This window comes from Pan paniscus, chromosome 7 (assembly GCF_029289425.2).
Source record: "Pan paniscus chromosome 7, NHGRI_mPanPan1-v2.0_pri, whole genome shotgun sequence".
Taxonomy (NCBI): Eukaryota; Metazoa; Chordata; class Mammalia; order Primates; family Hominidae; genus Pan; species Pan paniscus.
The window spans coordinates 148,311,778-148,333,986 of NC_073256.2; the positions used below are offsets into that span (position 1 = coordinate 148,311,778).

A 22,209-nucleotide genomic window follows, 5' to 3' on the forward strand; every position below is an offset into this window, starting at 1 on the left:
TTGTACCAGAAACTACCTTGAAAAGTTCACATAAAGGAAGACAGACTGCTTTGGAAAAAAATATTCAAAAAGAAAAATAAAGTAGGGTGAGGATCTTCTTGAAAATTTTATTGAGTTGGCCTTATTGCAATCCTTTCCTCTTGTCTTGATGACTTTGACATTATCAAAATCTTGGAAAATTCCCAAGAGTTTATGAAACTGCACACACAGACAATAGACAAAAATTAGGAGATGAATGCACCAAATTATCAAAGATGGTTATATTGTTCACAGGGTAGAATCACAGGGATGTATACTTTGCATTGTGTACATCTTTGATGTTTGAATTTTATGTAATGAACATGTATAACTTTTATAAGCAGAAAAACTCAATACAAATGAAAAAGACTCTCAAAGCAAAAACATTAGTGCTATCAGTGTACTTTTCTAAAAAGTTAGAAATCCCAAAAAACTTTATAGTATTTTATCTAATTGTAATCACGTAAGTAGTACGTGAATATATTGTCCTAGTAAAAATGAAACTGTAGATAAGGTTGAAGTTCCCTAGGATGGCCTCTTCTCGTCAGACACACAGCACCCTGGAAGCCTGATCTTCTTGCCCTCTCCATGGAGGCTGCTATGCATTCACATGTGATTTTCCCTTGCCAGACTCTGAGCATCCTGAGGGGAAGGACTGGTTTTGTCTTTTCAGTCTTGCACAGTACCTGAAAAAGTACCCTTTCTCTTTCTCTGGGTCAGCAGGGTTTACTGTGACACCAGAAACGCACCTTAATCACATCTGCCAATGGCCTTTGGATGGCCGTTTTTGTTCATCTTGGCATCTTTGATAAAAAATATCAGAACCATAATAGGAAATGGAATAGCTATGTGTAACTGATACCAACCACCACTGATGCAACAATAAAAGGAAATGGTATACATGTTTTTCCCCAGTCCCTAGCCCTCCAGCTAAAACCAACCCTCCTATTAGGAGGATCCCTCAGTTTCCACTTCCTCCTCCGCCCCCGTCAGTCTCCTAGCTAGTAGCTGTTCAGTAGCTGAAATTTATACTAAGGTTGCTTGACAAGTCCCTGCCTGTCTTTCTAGCCTCATCTCCACCACTTCCTACCCTGCACTTTATCCTCTAGCAATCTCTTCTGGTTTCTTCACAAATACAGAGTAACATCTTTATGCTTGTTTTCTCCTCTGCATAAAATATCCTGCTCTGATTTCTTTGCCTTGCTAATTAGCGTATAAATTATGTATAATAAAATCACCTGCTTGACAAATTCAAATCCATGTCTGTCTGACTGTGGGGCTCCATGCCTTCTCTCTACAAAACTGTAATAATAAAACAACCACCATAATAAAAATATAAATCAGCTATGTAATCCCCCAAATCACCCCAACCCATGCTCCATTGCTATCCATATGCTTACGCCATTCCCAGCCCTCCTTGCAGCTAATTATCTGTTTTCTGCCTCTGTAATTGTACCTTTTATAGGATGTCTTGTAAATGGAGTCATAAAATACCTAGCCTTTTGTATCTGGTTTCTTTCACTTGGCATACTGCACTTGAGATTCATTGGTGTTGCACGTAAGAGTGGATAATCCTATTTTTATTGCTGAACAGTATTCTATTGTATTATTTATATCATTTTTAAGACTCAGCTTAAGAGTCACTTTCTTCAAGAAGTCTTCTCTCATCTAAAGGTCATGTGTTGCCTCTGTGTTTCCATGGCCCCCAGACTTACCTTCCTCATAACACATGGCACATTTTACATTCCTTACCTATTTATGAATACCTAACTAGACTTAATTCTAGGAAGGGAGGAGGTGTGTTTTCATCATTCTCATATTCCTAACACATAGCAGCATGTACAATACCTAGTAGGTGCTTAAATGTAAGTATTAATGTATTTCCCATAGAGTGAGGCAGCCTTAAGAGAGGACATTTTGATGCTCTAAAAATGAACTCCCACTGATGTGGTCTTATTTAATTCTCATTATAGCTCTGTGAAGTTGGCACTAACATACACACTTTACACAGCAGGAAATTAAGATGTCTATTTGAACCCAAAGCCCACTCTAAAGTACAGTGTGATAATGATATTACTTCGTAACTCAAGTGGCTTTAGGACTATGAATCTGTGTTTTGATAGCAAATGTTCATCTCCTTTAATCTGTTTTCTAGCTTAGCTCTGATCAAGTCAGCTGGAAAATGAAGGTACTGTCTTGTTGGTTAAAAACAAAGCTCTTAAGTTAGGTTGATCAAGATGGTGGTGGGATGGCCCAGCAGATTACTGGTTTTTGAGAACATGCTAATTCATCCCAGATGGCCAGGGTTGGCTGGGAAACTGCAGGCCATCATTACTGCATACATGAGCACTGAAGCTGCAGCTGGATGGCACCTGGCCACGTGCAAGGGGAAGCAATGATAGGGGCGTGGAAAGCAGATAAAAAGGACTTGGGTTTGATTGTCACTCAACCAGCTGTCTCTCAATTGAGAAAATTAATCTGACAAACCTCCTGCCTGAGACCTGTAAATAGCTAACATCAGTCCCCAGAATGTGAAAGGGTCAGGGTCCATGCCTAGGGACAGGATGCAGAATGGTAATGACATTGGGGAAGAAGGCTGAATCCTTCTCATTCCTTATTCCATATGCAGTCCCTCACTCCTGCAAAAGACGAGGAGGGAATTAAATTCAACTCACATGGGCCAGTCGATCAAATCTGGCAAAGAGCTCGTTGAGCATCCTGACCAGCTCCTGAGCAGACAAGGTCGTGGAGAGGTTGGTAAATCCTTTAACATCTGCAAAAAGAATACTAAACACGGGGAAGAGGGTGGGGGTGGGGGGAGAAAGTATATTAATATTTTAGTCCATCTTGGGATACACATCAACACCATCCCAGCAGATAAACTGTCTTTGTGCTCTGAGATTTTAGCTCTTGCTGCCATGAGAGTCAGGAGGAATGTCTCAGTATTTAATAAATATCTCAGCAGAGAGTCCACTCAGGAGCTCAGGAAGGACAAGGGGACAACAGGAAGCCCTTTTTTCCTGTGCAGGGCTGTGTAGAGTGGGCAGTGCAAACAATCCAAAAGAATTTGTCACCATGAAGATATCAATTTCTTGTGAAAAGCAAGATGAAACTTTATGAATTATCTCTATATTTTCACAATGAACAGCAATGCACATGCAATGAACACAGAGTAAAATGGTCACAAGGGGCAGGGGCAGAACCGAAAACCTCATCATCTTGAACCCAATGACAGGTACAGTACCCAAAATGGCAGGTAAATAGGCATTTCTCAAAAATTATGACAATAGGTGGCAAATCTGGGAGACCTCAGGCAGAATAATTAATTTCCCAATACTCTCACATTACTAAAGATTTCAGTTCGGTGAGGTCTTGTTCTATGTATATGGTCTGGTATAAGGGACAGGGCAGCTTCCAAAAGCCTTCTAAAAGCCAGGTTACTCTCTTGGTTAAGCCATCCAGTTACTCTGTGGGGCAAGCATAGTTCTCTCCATTTAGCCCATGAGGAAACTGAGGCTCAGAGATGCAAGGAGACTTGCCCAGCATCTCACTAGTGGCACATGGCATAGCTAGGATTGTCCATTTGGTTGAATTGCACTGAGGGATATTGCTCCAATTATCTTACCATGTCATCTCAGGGACCTCTGAAAGGAAAGATAGGACACAAAACAGGATACCATATTTGATCATTTCTCATTTTTCATCCTCTCTGAAAGTGAGATGTGTCTTACAATTGATCACTTTAGCTGTGTTGAGCTTTTTACATCTTTTCTTAGTGTTGCCTAAAATAATGACAAGTCTTACAATCAGCCTATGAGTGTAATTTAGTTTTAATGAAATAGGTAATTGGGCTAGAAGACATTGTGGAATGTGTTGACTTACGTCAGTCACCACATGTATTCAATAATTCTTAAAATTCATCTCCTTTACAAACGCTTTTAAGAATTTGACATAGACTATGGATTATCTCTCCCAAAAATGTACGAGCGTTCAAAATTTTGCACCTCACTTAAAGGGATTTTTACCTTCCGCAAAGTCCATTCATGAAATCATTAGGAATCCTTAGATCTATTGCTTTAGTTAATTATTGAATGGCTCATTCTTTCAGCAAACATTTATATATTTACTATGTGTTCAGCTAGGCACTGGGCTAGAAAGTTAGATTAAATGATATATAAGACCTAGTGCCTTTCCTCAAGATGCTGAGTCTGAGGAATGGAGCTGGAAAGACAAAAAGAAAAATGGAAACAGTGCAGGGTGATGATCACTGTGATTGAACGACATATTGGGGTTGACCAGCCACAGAGGGATCAGGAGTCTCCCAGTAGAGAAAAGTCCCAGCTGGTTCTTGAAGAATGTGATGAGCGAAGTGATTGGGAGGATTGATGCTCTGAGCAGAGAGAACAGTACATTCTAGGGTCTGGTGGAAGAATAAGTATATGTATCAAGGTTCTGCAGTAATTCAAGGGCAGCCAGTCAGAAGGTATCACTGAGCAAGGAGGCTAGAAAGAAGAGAGAGATGAGGTCAGAAATACAGGTGGGGCAATGATGGAGAAGGGGCTGGTAAGCCAGGATGAAGAATGTAGACTTTGTCCTGAAAGTGATGGAAAGCTAGTGAATGGGATTTAAGCATGGACATGATGCCAATAGATTTTCAGTTTACTAAGCTACCTTTGGCAGAGTGACTATACTGCCATTGTCTTCTACAGTTCCGTGGTGGCAGAACATATAGTCATATGCACAGAATTTGAGTCTAGATAGATCTGGGTTCAAATCTTAGCTCACCACTTAGGAATTCTATGACCTTGGGCAACTTCCTGAACTTCTGTAAGCCCTAGCTCTGTAAACTGGAGATAACTGTCATACTTGCCTCATTAGTGGGTAGTGTTTATCACATCACCTGGCAATTGCCAGCATAGTAAATGTTCCTTAAACGTGTTAGCTTTTGTTATCATCATTTTACAAAATTATACTATAATTGCATGTTATATTTGAGAAAGAAAGAGAAGAGAGAGGTAACAGAGGTAGAAAATAATATGGCCATTCATTCGATTATGTATTACTTGTAGCTAAAAGCATTCCTAACTGTTGATGAAGCCTGAACTGCCAGGCAGCAGCAACACTTACAGAGTATTCACTGTGGACTTGGTAATGCTCTGAGAGCCCTACATGTATTCATTCATTTATTCCATGTAACTTATGAGGGAGAACCTATCATGTTCTTCTCCATTTTATGGAACTGAGGCCTACGTATCTTGCCTATAATCATGAAGAGCTAGAATTTGAACCAGGAAGCCTGGCTCTGGCATCCATCCTCTTTATTGCTCAACTATGCTACTTTTGAAGAAAGAAAAGTCGTTGCTATGACAGGTGGGAAGTGGACAGGCTCTTAGATCACTTGGTTTAACACATTCCCTTTATGAATCCATAAGCCCAAAGCTACTAGCATCCATCTGTCTATGGCAAGAATGGTTTACCAATTTATTTATTCATTCAACAGCTTATTAATTAAATGACTATTATACACCAGGCAGTGGAGATAAAGTAGTGAGCAGATGATAGCATCATCCCAGCCTTTATAAAGCTCACAGCCTATTGAAAGAACAAATGGATTCCCTGAGAGCTAAGGTCATAAAAGTTTCAGATGTCTTCAGTGTTCCAATATCATCAAACTTCTCCAGGTCTTTCGATCCCACCATACATTATGCACCTGTATCTTTGTACATGCTATGCCTGCTCCCTGGTATAGCTTTTTCCCCCTTTTGCTACCTGTTAAAATCTGACTTGTCCTTCAAAGCCCCACTCAGGTGTTAAAATCATGTTAAGAGTCTATACCCCTCTGGAGACTTCCCCAAGCATAACCAGTTATCCCCAACTCAAGCTTCTTGCCCTGTTGGTGCCCCTCTCTGTCATAACACTTAACTCTCAATAGCACAATCATATGTGGCTAAGTGTGCTCCATCTATTAGCTGAAGAACAAGAATGAAGTCACCTCTGCATCCCACCTGCCCAGCACACAGTTGGCCATATTACATGTTTCCTTAGTCCAATCAACAGAAACATTCAGAATTAAGTCCTCCTACCTCAGAGCATGGTCATGGCCCCCAGTGGCATCTCATGAAATTGTTAGAAATGTAGACTCTCAAGCCACCTCTCCAGACCCCCTGTACCACAATCTGTTTTAACTGAGCCGTAGATGATTTGTGTGCACATTTAAGACTCAGAAGCACTGGTTTAAGTCATAGTTGTACAATAAGGATTTATTGAATAAAAGACCAGAAGCAGAAACCAGGGCCCTGGTTCTCCTTCCATTGCTTGTTCTGCAACCTCCAGGTGCTGAGCTCAGATCATCAAGTCTTTTGATTCTTGGCATAATTTGTAGCTTTCCAGGATGAATATAGCAAGGGGGCCATAGTAATTTTCAACTCTAATTTAGCCAACTTTTAGCCAAATAAATTGTTTATTTGGCTAAAAATAAGTCATGTTACCTAATAGTCACTCTTCAAATAGAATCCCCAAGGAAGCTTTTGCAGAGTTCAATAGAATCATTAGGAACGTGGTCCCTGTGTAGACTCCTCTCACTAACTAAGTTTCAGATGTGTTCGGTGTTCCAATATCATAACTGTGTGTTCTTGGGAAAGTTACTTAACCTCTCTGAGCTTCCATTTTCCTTGATAATACAGCAAAGGTCATTAAAGCTACTCTGTAGGACTACCATAAGAAGACAACTTGTAAATCATTGCATAATTGTCAATAAATGAAGGGTATATAACTTCTTTGGGAAGGTTTTACAAATCTGGAAGTGCTTAACTGCCATGTAGATGGATCTAGAAAGTCATCAAGTTCTCTAGCTCCATTCAATTGCATTTTGCTTGTTCATGAAACTCTAGTCTACAGGACAGATGTAGTGATCACACATGTTGACAGGGCTGGCTGGAAATTAACAGCCAGTGAAGAAAGTGAACAGACTGAGCAAGAGTCTAAAAATGAGGATTTTTTTGATCCTTGACAATTGGTCACTAAAATATCTACCATGGCATAGGGAGAGATAAAGACAAACATGTCTCCCAGACAGACCCACAAAATATATGTCAGCAAATGTGCAAATGTACATGAAATGGAATTGGCAGGGACAATAGGAAATGGGAAAAAGAACCATGACAGAGAAGGATGACTGTCCACCAGATCTATGCCTCTATTTGCATAGTCAATCCACCTGTCACTAGGAAAAGCCATTGAGCCAGAGGCACTGTTCCCAGCCCACTTTGTTTCTAGGTGGGCACCTGGAATTGATTCTCCCTAATGGAATCTGAACAGAAATGACATATGTCATTTTCTGGTTAAGGTGGAAAAAAAAAAGTGGGTGTGAGTACTCTGCTTCCCCTTCCAATAACCAAATGCCGGGAACTTTGAGGCCCAAGGGATGGTAGTTACAAAACAAAGGAGCCTTTGTCCCTGAATCACCCACTGACCAGTAATATCAGCAGTGAATACTTGCATGAATAAACTTGATTGAGTTAAAAATCACTGAAATTGAAAGGGTATTTGAAAGAGCAGATAGCATTACCCTAATGAATACAAGAAGTGTCTTAAGTAAGTATCTGGGGGAAAAACAGGAAAGATAAATACAATTGGGTAGGTGGGATGGAGAGCGTGAATGACTTCCAGTAAAAAGCTGGTGGCCAGGTGGATCCTCAGGTGAACCTGGAGAAGTCTCAGAGGTTGATAGCTGAAGTCAACTTGAGCGTTCAAAGAGTCCAGCTTTTAGATTGGGAAACGGAGGCCCACAGGGATGAGGTGATGCAGTCGAAGTCTTGCCAAGGGTGTGGCTACCCCAGCCCACGTGGGCACACGAATGCCCCCAAGCATGGCGCCTTTAACCATACCCTTTCCTGATGAAGGTAAACAGTGGTATGAAATGTAAGTTAAGACTTAGATGTGTACAGCACTTTTTTAGGAAAGAGTCTTCAAAATTAAAAAAAAAAAAAAAGCCAAGGGAGAAAAAATAATGCACCAGGCAGTTTACCATGAAGAGGGTGACGGGCTTGGAAATGATTTCAAAAATGCTCCCAACACCGCAGCGGGGTTGCTTTGGGGGCTGGGGAAGCGGGTGGAGCAGCCAGTTGGCTTTGTTCTCCGACTTGGGCTAGGGACCGTCCTCCTCTGCTTTCAAGGCTCCGGTCTTATTTTAGCACCCTGCAGCCTCGCAGTGGGCAGGAGACGCCCCGCCGCCCCGAGCTGAGTTCATCTTCCCGAAACCCCCGGAGCCGCGGGCATCTCGCCACGCTGCTCTGAGAATAGCCCGGGAGCAACCCGGCCGGCGGCTGGTTTCTGCATCAATTCTCCTCCCCCTAGTAACGGCTCTGAAAACGCGGAGACACGGAGAGCAGAAAACGAAATTTTAATGTACTGTGGCGTGAACTTCTGGAAAAGGGTCTCCAGCACAAGAACTCAGTTCAATGACTTAAAATAAATGGGCGGGGTTGGAGGGGTGGGGGCAGAAGTAACTAGCTGCTCAGGAGTAACGGGAGCACTGAAAAAGGATTCCTGCAGAAAGCGAGCTGCCGAACATGCTGTTTATTGCACTTAAGGCACCTGAGCATGTTGGTGTGGAAGCGCTGGCTTGTTGAATTTTCCTTATTTTTCTTTTTAAAGGTATTTTTCACTCCTTCTTTCTCCATGGTGACAGGTACTTTCATCATATGCCACATATTTTATTCATAAATTTATATGATTTGTATATATTTATAGATGAGTATGTAATTAAATATTTATTTTTTCCCCAAATATTCACGCAATTTCTGCTTTCTCTGGATCTGCATTCGTGGTCAAGCCATTTTGCCACCAGGGAAGGAATATGGAACACCACCTATGATTCTCTGCATGGACCGTGGCTCTGCCTTCACTTCTGCTGACCCCTTTGCTCAGAATTCATGTATTTGTGTTTTTCACTTGGCTGACTTTGTCTCAAATAAAGCCAAGAAGAATCATCATCTCTTCCAGGAAGGTTTCTCTACCTATCTCCCTGTCCGCGCCCTCCACCTCCTTGCCCCAGGTTTTCCTCCTTTTATGATCTCTTGGCATTTGTGGCCTGCTTAATAATCAAACCCCATATTCTATTATGATTAATAGGTGCCTGTTGTCTTAGAACTAGTATTGAAGAGTTCTTATTATGTGTGGGACCAATTCCTAGATCTGGGGCGCATCTCTTCCTGGAATTGCTGTTTGACAAAGGGCTGTTTTGCAAACTCAAGCATCTAAATCAGTGTAGCTCAATTCTTGGACAAGACCCTGGGAATGACCTATCCTGCTATGCCCGCTGAAGGGTTGTGTTAGAATCATGATCTCTACTGAATTTTAAAACGCGTGTTCCTGCATGCCAGGAGTAGAACACCTACAGATGCTGCTAAGTGCAAAATTGTCCTCTGTCCTGCTGACATTAGGAGGAAAGGAACTATGAGAATAGGTTTGTCACTTTTGAAGTTGCTTAATGTAAGGACTCTGACTCTATGTTTGGGAAAGTTTTACCTTATGATATTTGGTGGTTGGGAGATACAGTTCCACTGTATAAGCTGAAAATGCCAGAGACTTGCTTTCCAGGCACTTAAAGAAAATGACTGGGCTCAGCCAATCAGACCCATCTGCTCCAGGCTTTAACTTGAGATGCAAAGAAGCAGCAGGAGCAGGAAGTCAGGGCAGAGCAAAGACAGCAATGTCAGTTTCTGGGGCTGCAGGAGGAATTGCAGTGGTGGCCGTGTCAGGGTTTGGGGGCTGGTTTGGGGACAGGGAATTGCAGTGGTGGCTGTGTCAGGGTTTGGGGGCTGGTTTGGGGACAGGGTTGATTGCACAAGCAATGGACTGGTCAGAGACAGTGGCAGTGGCCTCCTAACTGGCCTAAGTGCTCTGGCTTGATTTTGCCTATGCCTTTCACTCTGTGGCCTTGCTTCATTCTGGCCCATTTCCCTCATGTACTTCTCCATTCTTCCCTAACTATTCTGTAATCCATGACATAACCTTTCAATACGTTTATTATTATTATTTTTTGAGATAGAGTCTTGCTGTGTTGCCAGGCTGGAGTTCAGTGGCGCGATCTCAGTTCACTGCAACCTCCACCTCCCAGGTTCAAGCAATTCTCCTGTCTTAGTCTCCTGAGTAGCTGGGACTACAGGCATGCACCACCATACTCAGCTAATTTTTGTATTTTTAGTAGAGATGGGGTTTCACCATGTTGGCCAGGATGGTCTCGATCTCTTGACCTCGTGATCCGCCCATCTTGGCCTCCCAAAGTGCTGGGATTACAGGCGCGAGCGACCGTGCCCGGCCAGTACATTTCTTTTAAATCAGTCATGGTTGGATTCTTTTGACTGCAACTAGGAAACATGTCTGAAATGAACTACAATGTACCGAATGCTCTACTACTTGCTTAACTCTGCCTGTTTTATATTTTGTATTAATATTCACTTATATGATCCACATAAAACTCTGCAAAGTGGCTAAGAAGATGCTCATTTTACAGGGAAGAATTTTGAGATTCAGGTAAATAAATTTCCCAAGATCACAAACAAGGAATAGGCAGAATTGGGATTTTAAAGCTTGTGTGCCTCACCATGGAGTTCACCCTTTGATTTTCAGTACATGCCATGTTGTCCAGTGTTGTGCTGGGCACATAGAGGGCACTGATGCATGGATGGGGGAGTGAGTGGGAAGATACATGGATGGATGGATAGATGGATGGTTGGCCAAAAATAAGTTTGCAAAGGAAAATAAACTGTCATCCTCTTTGTACTGTTTTAAACACACTTATGAGAAATATAAGGAGGGGATGTATGTGATCACACCTGAAACCCCCAGATTACATTCTGGGATTATTTTTCTTATCATAGTCTAAAAGGTGTTTGCCTTTCCCACTCAAAATGTAAAGACAGACACGCCTACTGTAGGAGAGCTAGGCAGTAAGTCAACCAGCAAATATAATTTTATCTGTGACATTCTTCTCCAGCCTTAATTTGGAAATGTAGAACTCTCTGATGAATAATCACTAGGTAATGAATTAATCAACCAGATGAGGAAAGGTGCTGACATTCAAGCAGACGGAAGTCACGGAAGTGCAATGAGAGCACCCAAACACACATGGATCATGCAAGAGCCGGGGCAAGGGTGTTGTGTTTCTCACCTGACGTTCTCATAGCGATGGATGTAGATCCGATGGAACTGGTGCTGCAGGTGCTCATCTTCCACATTGGTCATGTCGTTGATCATTTCCAGGACAACAAACCGGGGGAGCACAGAAAGCACGAGCCGCTCCTGGAACAAATGAAGAGGGACGGTCCTGTTAGGCTGACCAGCGAGTCTCAGATGGGAGGGTGGAGAGTGGAGAAGTCATGGGACTTTTGGATGAACTCCCTTTGGAATTGCTAATTTCATACCATTCTATGAATACAACAAATATTTATTGAGTACTTATTATTTGCCAGGCACTCTGCTGGGTGTTGGATATATAGTGGTGAACCAAATGGATGTGGTTCTGACTCTGGTGGAGCTTACATTCTAATAAGGAAGATACATTAAGTATTACATACCCAAAGATACCTACACACATTTACAAAATGTGATGAATGCCATGCAAAAACAGGTCATGATGAGAGAGTACAATGGTTGATGACAGCGATGCATATCAGGGATTAAGAATGGCCTTACCAAGGAACTGATATTTAAAATTGAGACCTGAAAATTTGGAAGGAGTCTGTCCTGTGTAGTGCAATGAGAAATCCAGGAATTAAAAATAATAACTACAAATATCCTGAGGCAGAAATGAGCAATGGTGTGGCTGGAGGGTGGTGATAGCAATGAGGTTGGAGGTGTAGCTAGATCTTGCAGGTGAGCATACAATGTTTGTGTTTAATTCCAACTACAACTGAAAGCCACTAAATGGTACTAAGCAGCAGAGTGACATAATTGGATTTATGTTTTAAAAGATCACTTTGGCTGGGATTTGGAGAATGTGTTCTGGGGAGGAGCCAAGGCTGGAGGCAGAGGGACCAGGTGGGGGAAGCTCCTGGAGTGTCCAGGTGAGATAAGATTCATAGAACTGGCAACCGAGATGGCAGGAAAGAAAGAGGGTGTGCCCACCATGATAGCTAGTTTTGACTTTAGTTGCCTGGGAGAGTGAGCTACACTTACAGAAACAGCGAACATACAAAAGAAACCAGGCTTACAAGGCACTAGCTCTTTATCAAAGATGAGAGGAAGTGAGACGCATGCAGCCTGAAAGTGGGTTCCTAACACCAAACAATAATATTTCTATTGTGATCACCACTGTAGACAAAAGGAAAGTAATGGGTTAACTAGCAACATGAATTAAATTCTAAAAAGTCTTTGTGTTGTGGAAACTAGGCAAGAGGCTGGCTTCTGACACATGGTTTACTTGGTTACGTGGTTTACTGTGATAGATGAAGTTTAATACTTTTAGTTGAATGATAGAAAATAGGGTAATTATCATTGATATGATAATAATAGGTCATGTGGAATTATCTAGTTGAGGCATATCACTATAGAGAGATAAAATTTTTCTTGGTCTATGGTTTACTATAGTGTCAAACAGTTTAAGACAGGCACGTTCTAATCATCACAGTTCCTCATATCTTTGTAGTTATTTATGGGTATTAAGCATTGTCACCATTCATTCTTTCATGTGTTTCTCTCGAAACCCTGACAATCAGCTTGCAGAAATAATCATTTTCATATAATGGACAGAATGAGTCCAGGAGAGATTAAGTTACTTGCACAACCTGAACAGTTAATCAAGCGGCAGTTGCAGGGTACGGTCCTTTCCCTTGTTATTCCTTGCTGGGATTCTTGGTGAGATGGGAAAAGTCTTGGATTGAGTCTGATGAAGAAGTTTAGATTCCAACTCTATCATTGGATATCCATTAGGTAAACTACCTCATCTTTCTGTGCCTTAGTTCCCTAATTTGGCAAATATTAATAGCAATAATATCATCTACTTCAAAGAGTTGCTGTGAGAATTCAATGCAATAAAATATGTGAGGGGCCTGGCATCAAATCCTTCTCCCTCCTCTCACCTCTACTTCACTCTGCCTCTCATGCAAAAGGCTTTATTAATGAAGTGCCCATTGAATGACATATGATGAAGCCCTTTCTTCTCTTGAGTGCTATCCCATCATGGGACTAAGAGGCATGCTTTCTGCAAATGCCCCAACATCATGTCCATTTTGTGTTCATTTGTGCTATTTGTCAACTTCCCAGGTACCTGTGGCCCTGCTCTCTCAATTGCTGCTGGGTGGGAGTAGGTGCTAATTACAGCTGTGAGGGGCACTAGTGCTCTGTCAATGGCTGGGGATGTTTAATTAAGATGCCACTGCATCTGCACTTGTAAGCGATAGAGCTGTAATACACAATCCACACACACTCCAGGACCCCACGGTCAGTTTGTAAAAGTGTTTGATTGCAAATCATCCTTACACTAGTGTTGTATTACAGTGATGTTTTAATAACCAGAGTGAGAAAAATGGAAGAACTTATGTTAGGAAGAGAATGGCACAGGAGATAAAAAGGTGGTGATGCAGCACATAAAATGATCCAAGTGTAGGGAAGAAATGGGAACTGAAGAGAGACACAAGAAAGGTATTCATTCACAGGACCTAGTTAAGAAGATGTTCCTCCCTGAAATTCAAGTCCATGGACATATTTATAAGGCTATCCCATGGATTCTGTGATCTGACCATTCATCAGAATGTTTTGAAGGTTCATAAAAGTGCAGCTGCCCTGACCCCACCCACACCTACTGAATTGGACTCTGAGAAAAATGGTCAAGCAGGTGGAGTTTTTAAAAACTCCTTAGGTTTTTGGGATACTCAGGTAGGATTGAGAAATTCTGGCCTATCCTGTGGCAAGCACTAATAAGCACTTTATTATACTCAACCTTTACTACAGCTCCATAAAACAGATTATTTTCCAAATAAAACAAACACATGGTTATAGTAAACTGATTACCTAGCAACATGAGCACCTAGATCATAAATAGCAAAGAATTGAAACCAAATTCTCCTGATTCCCAAAATAGCTCTAACAACTGCACTTCCTACAAAATGTATTCTAATCACTTCTTATCTGATCCACATGGCTCTTAGAAAATTATAAATTAAGGCAGCACGTGGGATATTCCTATGATTGGAGCTAACAGTATGCAACAAAGCCTCCGAGGAGGAAAGAACCATTGTTCATTAAGGAAGATGAGGGACGAGTTTCTAAGGAGGGTTCCTGAAAAATGTGTGAGGGTTCAAACATTATATTTATTTATTTATTCATCTAACAAATATTTATTGAGAACGTACTACATGTCAGCTCAGTTCTAGATATGGGAGATATATAGATACATAGAGAGTAAGACAGCCAAGATTCAAGAGGGAGACTTTACAGGTAGAGACTGACAGGCTCCTGGAATGGCATGGAAAGATACGCATTCTTACTTCAGAGCTACCATCTAGTTGGCTCTGAAGCAACTACTGTGGGCCAGGGACTGAGTTAAGAGCTTCATATATAATTTCATATAACATTCAACGTAACTCTATGGCAGAAATAACTCATTGTAGATTAACAAATGAGAAAATGAAGTCTTGGAGAAGTAGTTTCTCAAGGTTATACAGCAAAGAAGGGCCAGTATCTAGTCTATCAGACCCCAGAGCCAGTTGGAAGCTTCCCCTTCACCTTATCAGAAAGCTGTTCCTAAAAAAATCCCTCCAAGCCCCATTTTCAGAAATTGAAAATGTAATTACCACTGCAATTAGTGGTGCACAATTATGTCTACAGTTAAACAAAACATACACATGATACTCAGTGATTACTTAATTGAATCCTTAATGCAAACAAACAAAAATAAAACAGAATAGTACAGTTAAAAGAAATCAATGGAAATATGTCAAATGGTGCCAAAAATTGTTGCTACCATACATTATGCCAGCTAAAAACATTTTTTAAATTAAAAATTAAGAAACTTTACAACTGCAATCTAAGATGACCCATAGTGGGTTTCCTTTTGTGGAACTCAGCTGCTTTTCAGACACATGGACTCTGCATCAGATTTTCTGATGCAAAGAAATGCCTAGGGAAGCAGTTATTAAATGCAATTCATCTGAAGTTAAATGTGTGGAGCCAGGCCAAGTGTGGTTGCTCAGGCCTGTAATCCCAGCACTTTGGGAGGCTGAGCTGGGAAGAATGCTTGAGCACAGGAGTTTGAGACTAGCTTGGGCAACATGTCAAGACCTCACCACTACCAAAAATTTAAAAATTAGCCAGGCATGGTGGCATGTGCCTATAGTCCCAGATACTTGGGAGGCTGAGGTGGGAGGATCGTTTGAACCAGGGAGGTCGAGACTGCAGTGAGCTGTGTTTGTGCCACGGCACTCCAGCCTGGTCAACAGAGAAAGACCTTGCCTCAAACAAACAAACAAACAAAAAAACCTGTGGAACTAGATTTGTATCTTTGAATGGAAAAGTCCAGCTCTCCTTGGCTAACCCTTGTTTTCTTCTCCCACCCCTGACACACTGTAGGATCCTGTAATGAGGGATAGTCTTGTCTATCCTCACATCCTCTATTCTGAGCAGGAGATCATGGGCTATTTATTGTGTTAAACTGAGCACAGGTCACTACAACGCGTGCTACTGTTCTTCTGTCCTTAAATATCCTTTCTCCATTGTCATTTCCTGTGGTTTGCACATGGACTCCTACTCATCTTCAAATTTTAGGGTAAATCTCATTTCTGTGGTGAAGGGGATTAGTCACTACCTCCAAAAGCATGTCCCTTTGCTCAGATCTTTCTCACAGCATTTATTACGCCACATGGCACCTGTTTGCTTATATACCAGTTGGTAAACTCAGAGCTCTTTGAGTTCATCTTTTTGTATCCAAGGCCCAGAATAATGCCTTGTGGTATGGTTTGGCAAATCTCATCTTAAATTGTACTCCCATAATTCCCACGTGTTGTGGGAGGGACCTGGTGGGAGATAATTGAATCAGAGGGGTAGTTTCTTCCTGACTGTTCTCATGGTAGTGAATAAGTCTCACTAGATTTGATGGTTTGATAAGGAAAAATCCTTTCACTTGGCTCTCATTCTCTCTTTGCCTGCTGCCATTCATGTAAGACGGGATGTGCTCCTCCTTTCTTTCTGCCATGATTGTGAGGCTTCCCCAGCCATGTGGAAATGTAAGTCCAATTAAACCCTTTATCCTGTATAAATTACCCAGTCTCGGGTATATCTTTACTAGTAGCGTGAAAACAGACAAATACAATAAATTGGTACCGGGAGTGGGGGGTTGCTGAAAAGATACCCCAAAATGTGGAAGCAACTTTGGAACTGGGTAACAGGCAGAGGTTGGAACAGTCTGGAGGGCTCAGAAGAAGACAGGAAAATGTGGGAAAGTTTGGAACTCCCTAGAGACTTGTTGAATGGCTTTGACCAAAATGCTGATAATGACATGGACAATAAGGTCCTGGCTGAGATGGTCTCAGATGGAGATGAGGAACTTCTTGGGAACTGGAGCAAAGGTGACTCTTGTTGTGTTTTAGCAAAGAGACTGGTGGCATTTTGCTGCTGTCCTAGAGATTTGTGGAAATTTCAACTTGAGAGAAATGATTTAGGGTATCTGAGGGAAGAAATTTTTAAGCAGAAAAGCATTCAAGAGATGACTTGGGTGCTGTTGAAGGCATTCAGTTTTATAAGGGAAGCAGAGCATGAAAGTTTGGAAAATTCGCAGCTTGACGATGTGATAGAAAAGAAAAAACAATTTTCTGAGGAGAAATTCAAGTTGCCTGCAGAAATTTGCATAAGTAACGAGGAGTTGAATGTTAATCCCCAAGACAATGGGGACAATGTCTCCAGGGCATGTCACAGGTCTTCATGGCAGCTCCTCCCATCACAGACCCAGAGGCCTAGGAAAAAATAGTTTAATGGGCCAGGCCCAGGGTCCCCATACTGTGTGCAGCCTAGGGACTTGGTGCCCTGTGTCCCAGCAGCTCTAGATGTAGCTGAAAGGGGTCAATGTAGAGCTCAGGCCGTGGTTTCAGAGGGTGCAAGCCCCAAGTCTTGGCAGCTTCCACATGGTGTTGAGCCTGCGAGTACATAGAAGTTAAGAATTGGGGTTTGGGAACCTCTGCCTTCTGGATTTCAGAAGATATATGGAAATACCTGGATGCTCAGACAGAAGTTTGTTACAGGGATGGGGCATTCATGGAGAAACTCTGCTAGGGCAGTGCAGAAGGGAAATGTGGGGTCAGAGGCCCAACACAGAGTCCCTACTGGGGCACCATTTAGTGGAGCTGTGAGAAGAGGGCCACCGTCCTCCAGACCCCAGATCTACCAGAATGGTAGATCTACCAATAGTTTGCACCATTCTCCTGGATGTCTTTGGGTTACGACATGTGGGAAAAGTGATGCTTAGTGAACAACGTAATCCCTTGGGAGGACCCAGGACATACCCCAACGCCCACAAAAAATATGTGAATAAATCTATTTGGTCATAAATGATGCTTTATAAGCAAGTGGGTAGTAAAAAGAGAGAGTTTCAGACATTAAAACAGCCCAGTTTGTAAATAATTGTAGAAAATTGAATGAGCAAGCAATAACGAATGCATCCCACTTTCTTGAGGTCTTTATGCAAAAGTTACCCTCTCGTGGAGACCTCCCCTTATGCCCATATCTCAGTGGTCACATGCTCCTGGCCTCTCATTTCATGTGCTCTGCATTAGCCTCTTCTCACGCTGCTAATGAAGACATATCTGAGACTGGGTAATAATAAAGGAAAGAGGTTTAATGGATTCACAGTTCCACTGGCTGGGAGCTCTCACAATCATGGCAGAAGACAAAGGAAGAGCAAAAGGACATCTTCCATGGCAGCAGGCAAGAGAGCCTTGTGCAGAGGAACTCATGTTTATAGAACCATCAGATCTCATGAGACTTATTCACTAACAGGAGAACAGTATGAGGGAACTGCCCCTATGATTTAGTTATTTCCACCTGGCCCTGCCCTTGACATGTGAGGATTATTACAATTCAAGGTGAGATTTGGGTGGGGAAACAGCCAAACCATATCACACTCCTTTCCTGTTTTATTTATTTTTTCTTTCTTAGGACTCAATATTTTTTAATTTTCTATATATTTTATTAACTTATCTTGTTTATTGTCTATCTATTTCACTTAAATATAAGCTTTATGATGATATGCCTTTTGTCTCTTTTGTTCAGTACAATAATCCCAGCACCTAGAATAACACCTGGTTTATATAGGGCCTCAATATATATTTGTTGTAGGATTTCTGTGATTACGAACTTGATTTAACTGATCCTTGTCTTTTCAGTCCACTGTTCTACAAGTAATAATTGTGAAGTGAGAGAGTATATAATATTGTACAGTTGAAAATTAAACCCTTATTGTATTACCGGTTTTTAAAATATTAAACTATATTAAAGTATATATTGACATGTATTAACATGCTGTATATTTGAATAGATTTATGGAAGGTTTGAAACTGTCTTATGGAAGACATTGGAATTGTCTACCTTTGATTTAGTAATTACAATGTTGACTTTGCCACCAGAAATGTTCATATGGTTTTCTTGGTTACAGGAAAAATGGGTGAGTATAGATACCCAATTTACACATTCTTCATTTAATCTTCCTCATTATTGAAAATTTACCTTAGTGTAACATTTAACAGAAAATAAAGTAGCTATGAAGCTGTGATTCATAATTCCTGTAACTGTTTCTAGTGCCAAGCACAGCAATAGATAGAGAACATTGGTGAACAGACCAAGCAAGACATGAAGGCTGCATGGTCTGGCAGGATAGTTGAGGTAGTAATCAAATAAGCATAGTAATAATTATACAATTACATCTGTAACAAGTTATGTGAAAGAGACACAAATGGTTCATGGAGAGTCCAAAGTGAAAGGATTAACTTAGATGAACAGTTAATTGAAGGGTGTGTATGCAAGCATGTACAAATGTGTTTATGTGTGTGCTAATGGTTGTGGAATACCATTCTAACAGAAGAGAGCAGTATGTGCAAAGGCCTGATTGAAGAGGGCACAGCATGTTTGAGAAACCAAAAGAAGGATCATGGCTAGCATCCAGCCAAGTGCAGTGGAGTAGAGTGGCATGAGGGTATGGAGACATGCTGGGCCTTGCTGGGTGTTTATCTCGAGAGTTACCAGAAGCAACTAAAGTGTTTGGCTTGGAGATCAGAGAAATGATCACATTTAGATTTTTTTCAACATCATTCCAACTGAAATACAGAAAAGAGTAGATTCAATGAAATGGTTAATATAGAGGGAAGGAAGAATGAAAGGAATTAAATGGTTAATTTAATCATCCAGGCAAGAGATGAAGGTAACTTAGACCAAATTCATGGCAGTGGAGATGGAGAAACATGGGCACATGGGAGGGAGACTTGTTGGAACTGGGACTGTGAAAGAGGGAAAGAGGGGTATCAAGAGGACTCCTAGGTTTCTGGACTTGTAAAAGATGGAACCTTGGATCTACCTGAATAGACTTCCCATAGGCAGGTATTAATATTTACTCTGGACTGGGGAAGAAAAATGACCCAAGCATGTACTGCTTAACTTTCTTACTTCTGTCCATGTAGACATCATTAATTGACTTGAACACTGGCTCTTGCTCAGCCTCCAAAAACAGCACTGGCAGGCATCACTAATTGAATGGAATTAACAAAGGAAATGAAATGTATTTATTACTTATCCTTGGGCTATCATTATGAAGCAAATCCAGGTCCTTGCTTGACCTTATGATTTCAGCATGTCTTACTTTAGGTTGCACAAGAGGGTTTCTGCAGCCACCTAGGCACAGGCAAGAATGACACAATCAGAAAAAGAGCCTGGAAATGGTCAGAATGGGAGTGGACAGGAAAACTACATTGTCTTGCAATGAAAACAGAGCATGGATGGGCTAGTGCCAGAAGATACAGCAACAACACTAAAGTAGATTGAATACAAACACTAAATTCAAGCAGGGGAAAGGGGAGATTCTATCAGTGAACAAATCTGGGATGGGACAATGGCCCAGGAGTAAATGAATGTGAAATGGGAAGGCTATGGTGATCATATATGATCATATGTCCAGTGTCTTCTTGGAGGATATGAATCTGTATTCTCATAGGCAGGCCAATCCCATAGATTGCCTGACTTACTTTTGGTTTTAATGTACCTCGTAGTCTCTATTATGCCACTTACCGAATTTAAACCCTGCTGTTCTTAGAAGAAATTCCAAACCCCTTATAATACCTACGGACCACTGTTTGGGATTCCAGTCACTCTTTCCCTTCCCTCTCATTTTTGGCAAAAAGCACAAAGGAGGCCTTTTACTTCCTTAAAATCTCCAATCACTTTCTTTCTTTTTTATTTTTTTGAGACGGAGTCTCACTCTGTCACCCAGGCTGGAATGCAGTGGCGAGATCTTGATTCACTGCAACCTCTGCCTCTGGGTTCAAGCAATTCTCCTGCCTCAGCCTTCTGAGTAGCTGGGATTACAGGTGCCTGCCACCACACCTGGCTAATTTTTTGTATTTTTAGTAGAGACGGCGTTTCATCATGCTGGCCAGGCTAGTCTTGAACTCCTGACCTCAAGTGATCCACCCACCTCGGTCTCCCAAAGTGCTGGAATTACAGGTGTGAGCTACTGTCCAATCACTTTCTTAACTCTGAGTCTTCATAAATCTCTCCCCAGTTGTTCACAGCTCCGAATCATCCTTCATAGTTCTGCTTTAAAGTTGCTTAATGTTCTTTCCTTTGAGAGGTCTATGTACTGTTGCCCTGCAACACAGAATCTTTTTATCCTTCGACTTCCCTTCTTGTAATGCTCATCACACATGTTTAGTTGTCTGGTTCCCCTAACAAGACTACAGATGCTTTGAAGACAGTGATTCTGTCTTCTTTGTTCACTCAGGATCCTCAGCAACTTCCTCAGTGCTTGAGAGTAGCAGGTTCTAAGTAAATATTTCTCGAGCAAACTTGTGAACATACAGAAGGCAGGGGCTGTATCCAGCTCATGGATGCATTTTCTGCAGTGACCAGTAATGTTCCTGGTAGAGAACATTGGGTAAATAGTTTCTAGGATCATTTGAGCCCAGGAGTTCAAGGCTGCAGCGAGCTATGATCATGCCACCGTACTCCAGCCTGGGCAACAGAGTGAGACTCTGTCTCTAAAAAGAAAACAAAATTATTAAATAGTCTTTAAGTGGCAACACTCGTTAGATCCTCAAGCCATCGATGCTTTCATGGGACACTTTGAAAATAAAATTTTACTGGTAAAATTCTCAAGCACCCAGGCTTGCCAGCCTCCAGCCAGTTGTGCTACTGGCAATCATCCCAGCTCCTCCCTTTGTAAAGCATTTTCTGCAAGACATGGGAGTTTGCCTGGAGTCTGCTAATAAAAGCCCATTTTCAACACTTTTGTTTCCCTTACATTTGTTCACTGCCTGAGAAACATCATTTAAATTCCCTGAAAACACACTCTGAAATAAAATAGGAAAGTTTGCTCTTTAATACGATTCCCAACTCCTGCTGGGGCGCAACATATCCTTTTCTGGCTTTGGGGATCAGAAGTACCAGCTTCTCTCCTGGAGCCAGACTGTGGCCCTGGGTGGCCTTTGTGCTCACATTCTGCACATCTTTTTCTCCCTGAGTTTTTCCATTTGCATGAAAAGAGACCCTGGATTGATTCAAAGTCCATTAGTGGCTCCTGTCTGGATTCCCCTCTCATCTCACATAACATACTCTATTCAAGTCGTCAAAATGGTTTTACAGGCATCAATTGCTACAGTGCACCCTGAGGGGAAGTCAAGGTGAAAACAGTGAGGGATTCAGGATCTTTATTTTATGCACATGTTTATAGCAGTGAAGATAAAGGTATCAGGGCAGCCCTGTGAATCAGACAGCACTTCTGGGCTTACACATAGCAGCAGTGTTTCTGAACAGCTTCAGGAAGAGCTTGCCACTTTCAGGCTTTCACAAATGGAGAGACTTCTTATTAATCTCTTTCTCTCCACTGCAGGCAAAGTGGCATTAAGTGGAGCCAAGGTCCAGGCTCTGGGGAGAGACTTGTTCTGGAGTTATAAAAAATATCTTATTGTTGTTGATCACACATTACGTAGCACACCA

General features: G+C 41.6%; 1 protein-coding gene across 4 annotated transcripts in view; it reads right to left on the bottom strand.

Moving 5' to 3' along the window:
- ADCY8 (adenylate cyclase 8) overlaps positions 1-22,209 on the bottom strand; it is a 261,872-nt gene that overhangs the window by 160,903 nt on the left and 78,760 nt on the right. For all 4 annotated transcript variants that reach the window (XM_055116960.2, XM_034966610.3, XM_008955471.4 and 1 more), the window contains exons 3-4: positions 11,192-11,322; positions 2,694-2,805 (exon numbers count right to left, since the gene is read on the bottom strand). In XM_055116960.2, the coding sequence (XP_054972935.1) occupies positions 2,694-2,805; positions 11,192-11,322 (243 nt within the window). The remainder of the gene's footprint in view (positions 1-2,693; positions 2,806-11,191; positions 11,323-22,209) is intronic.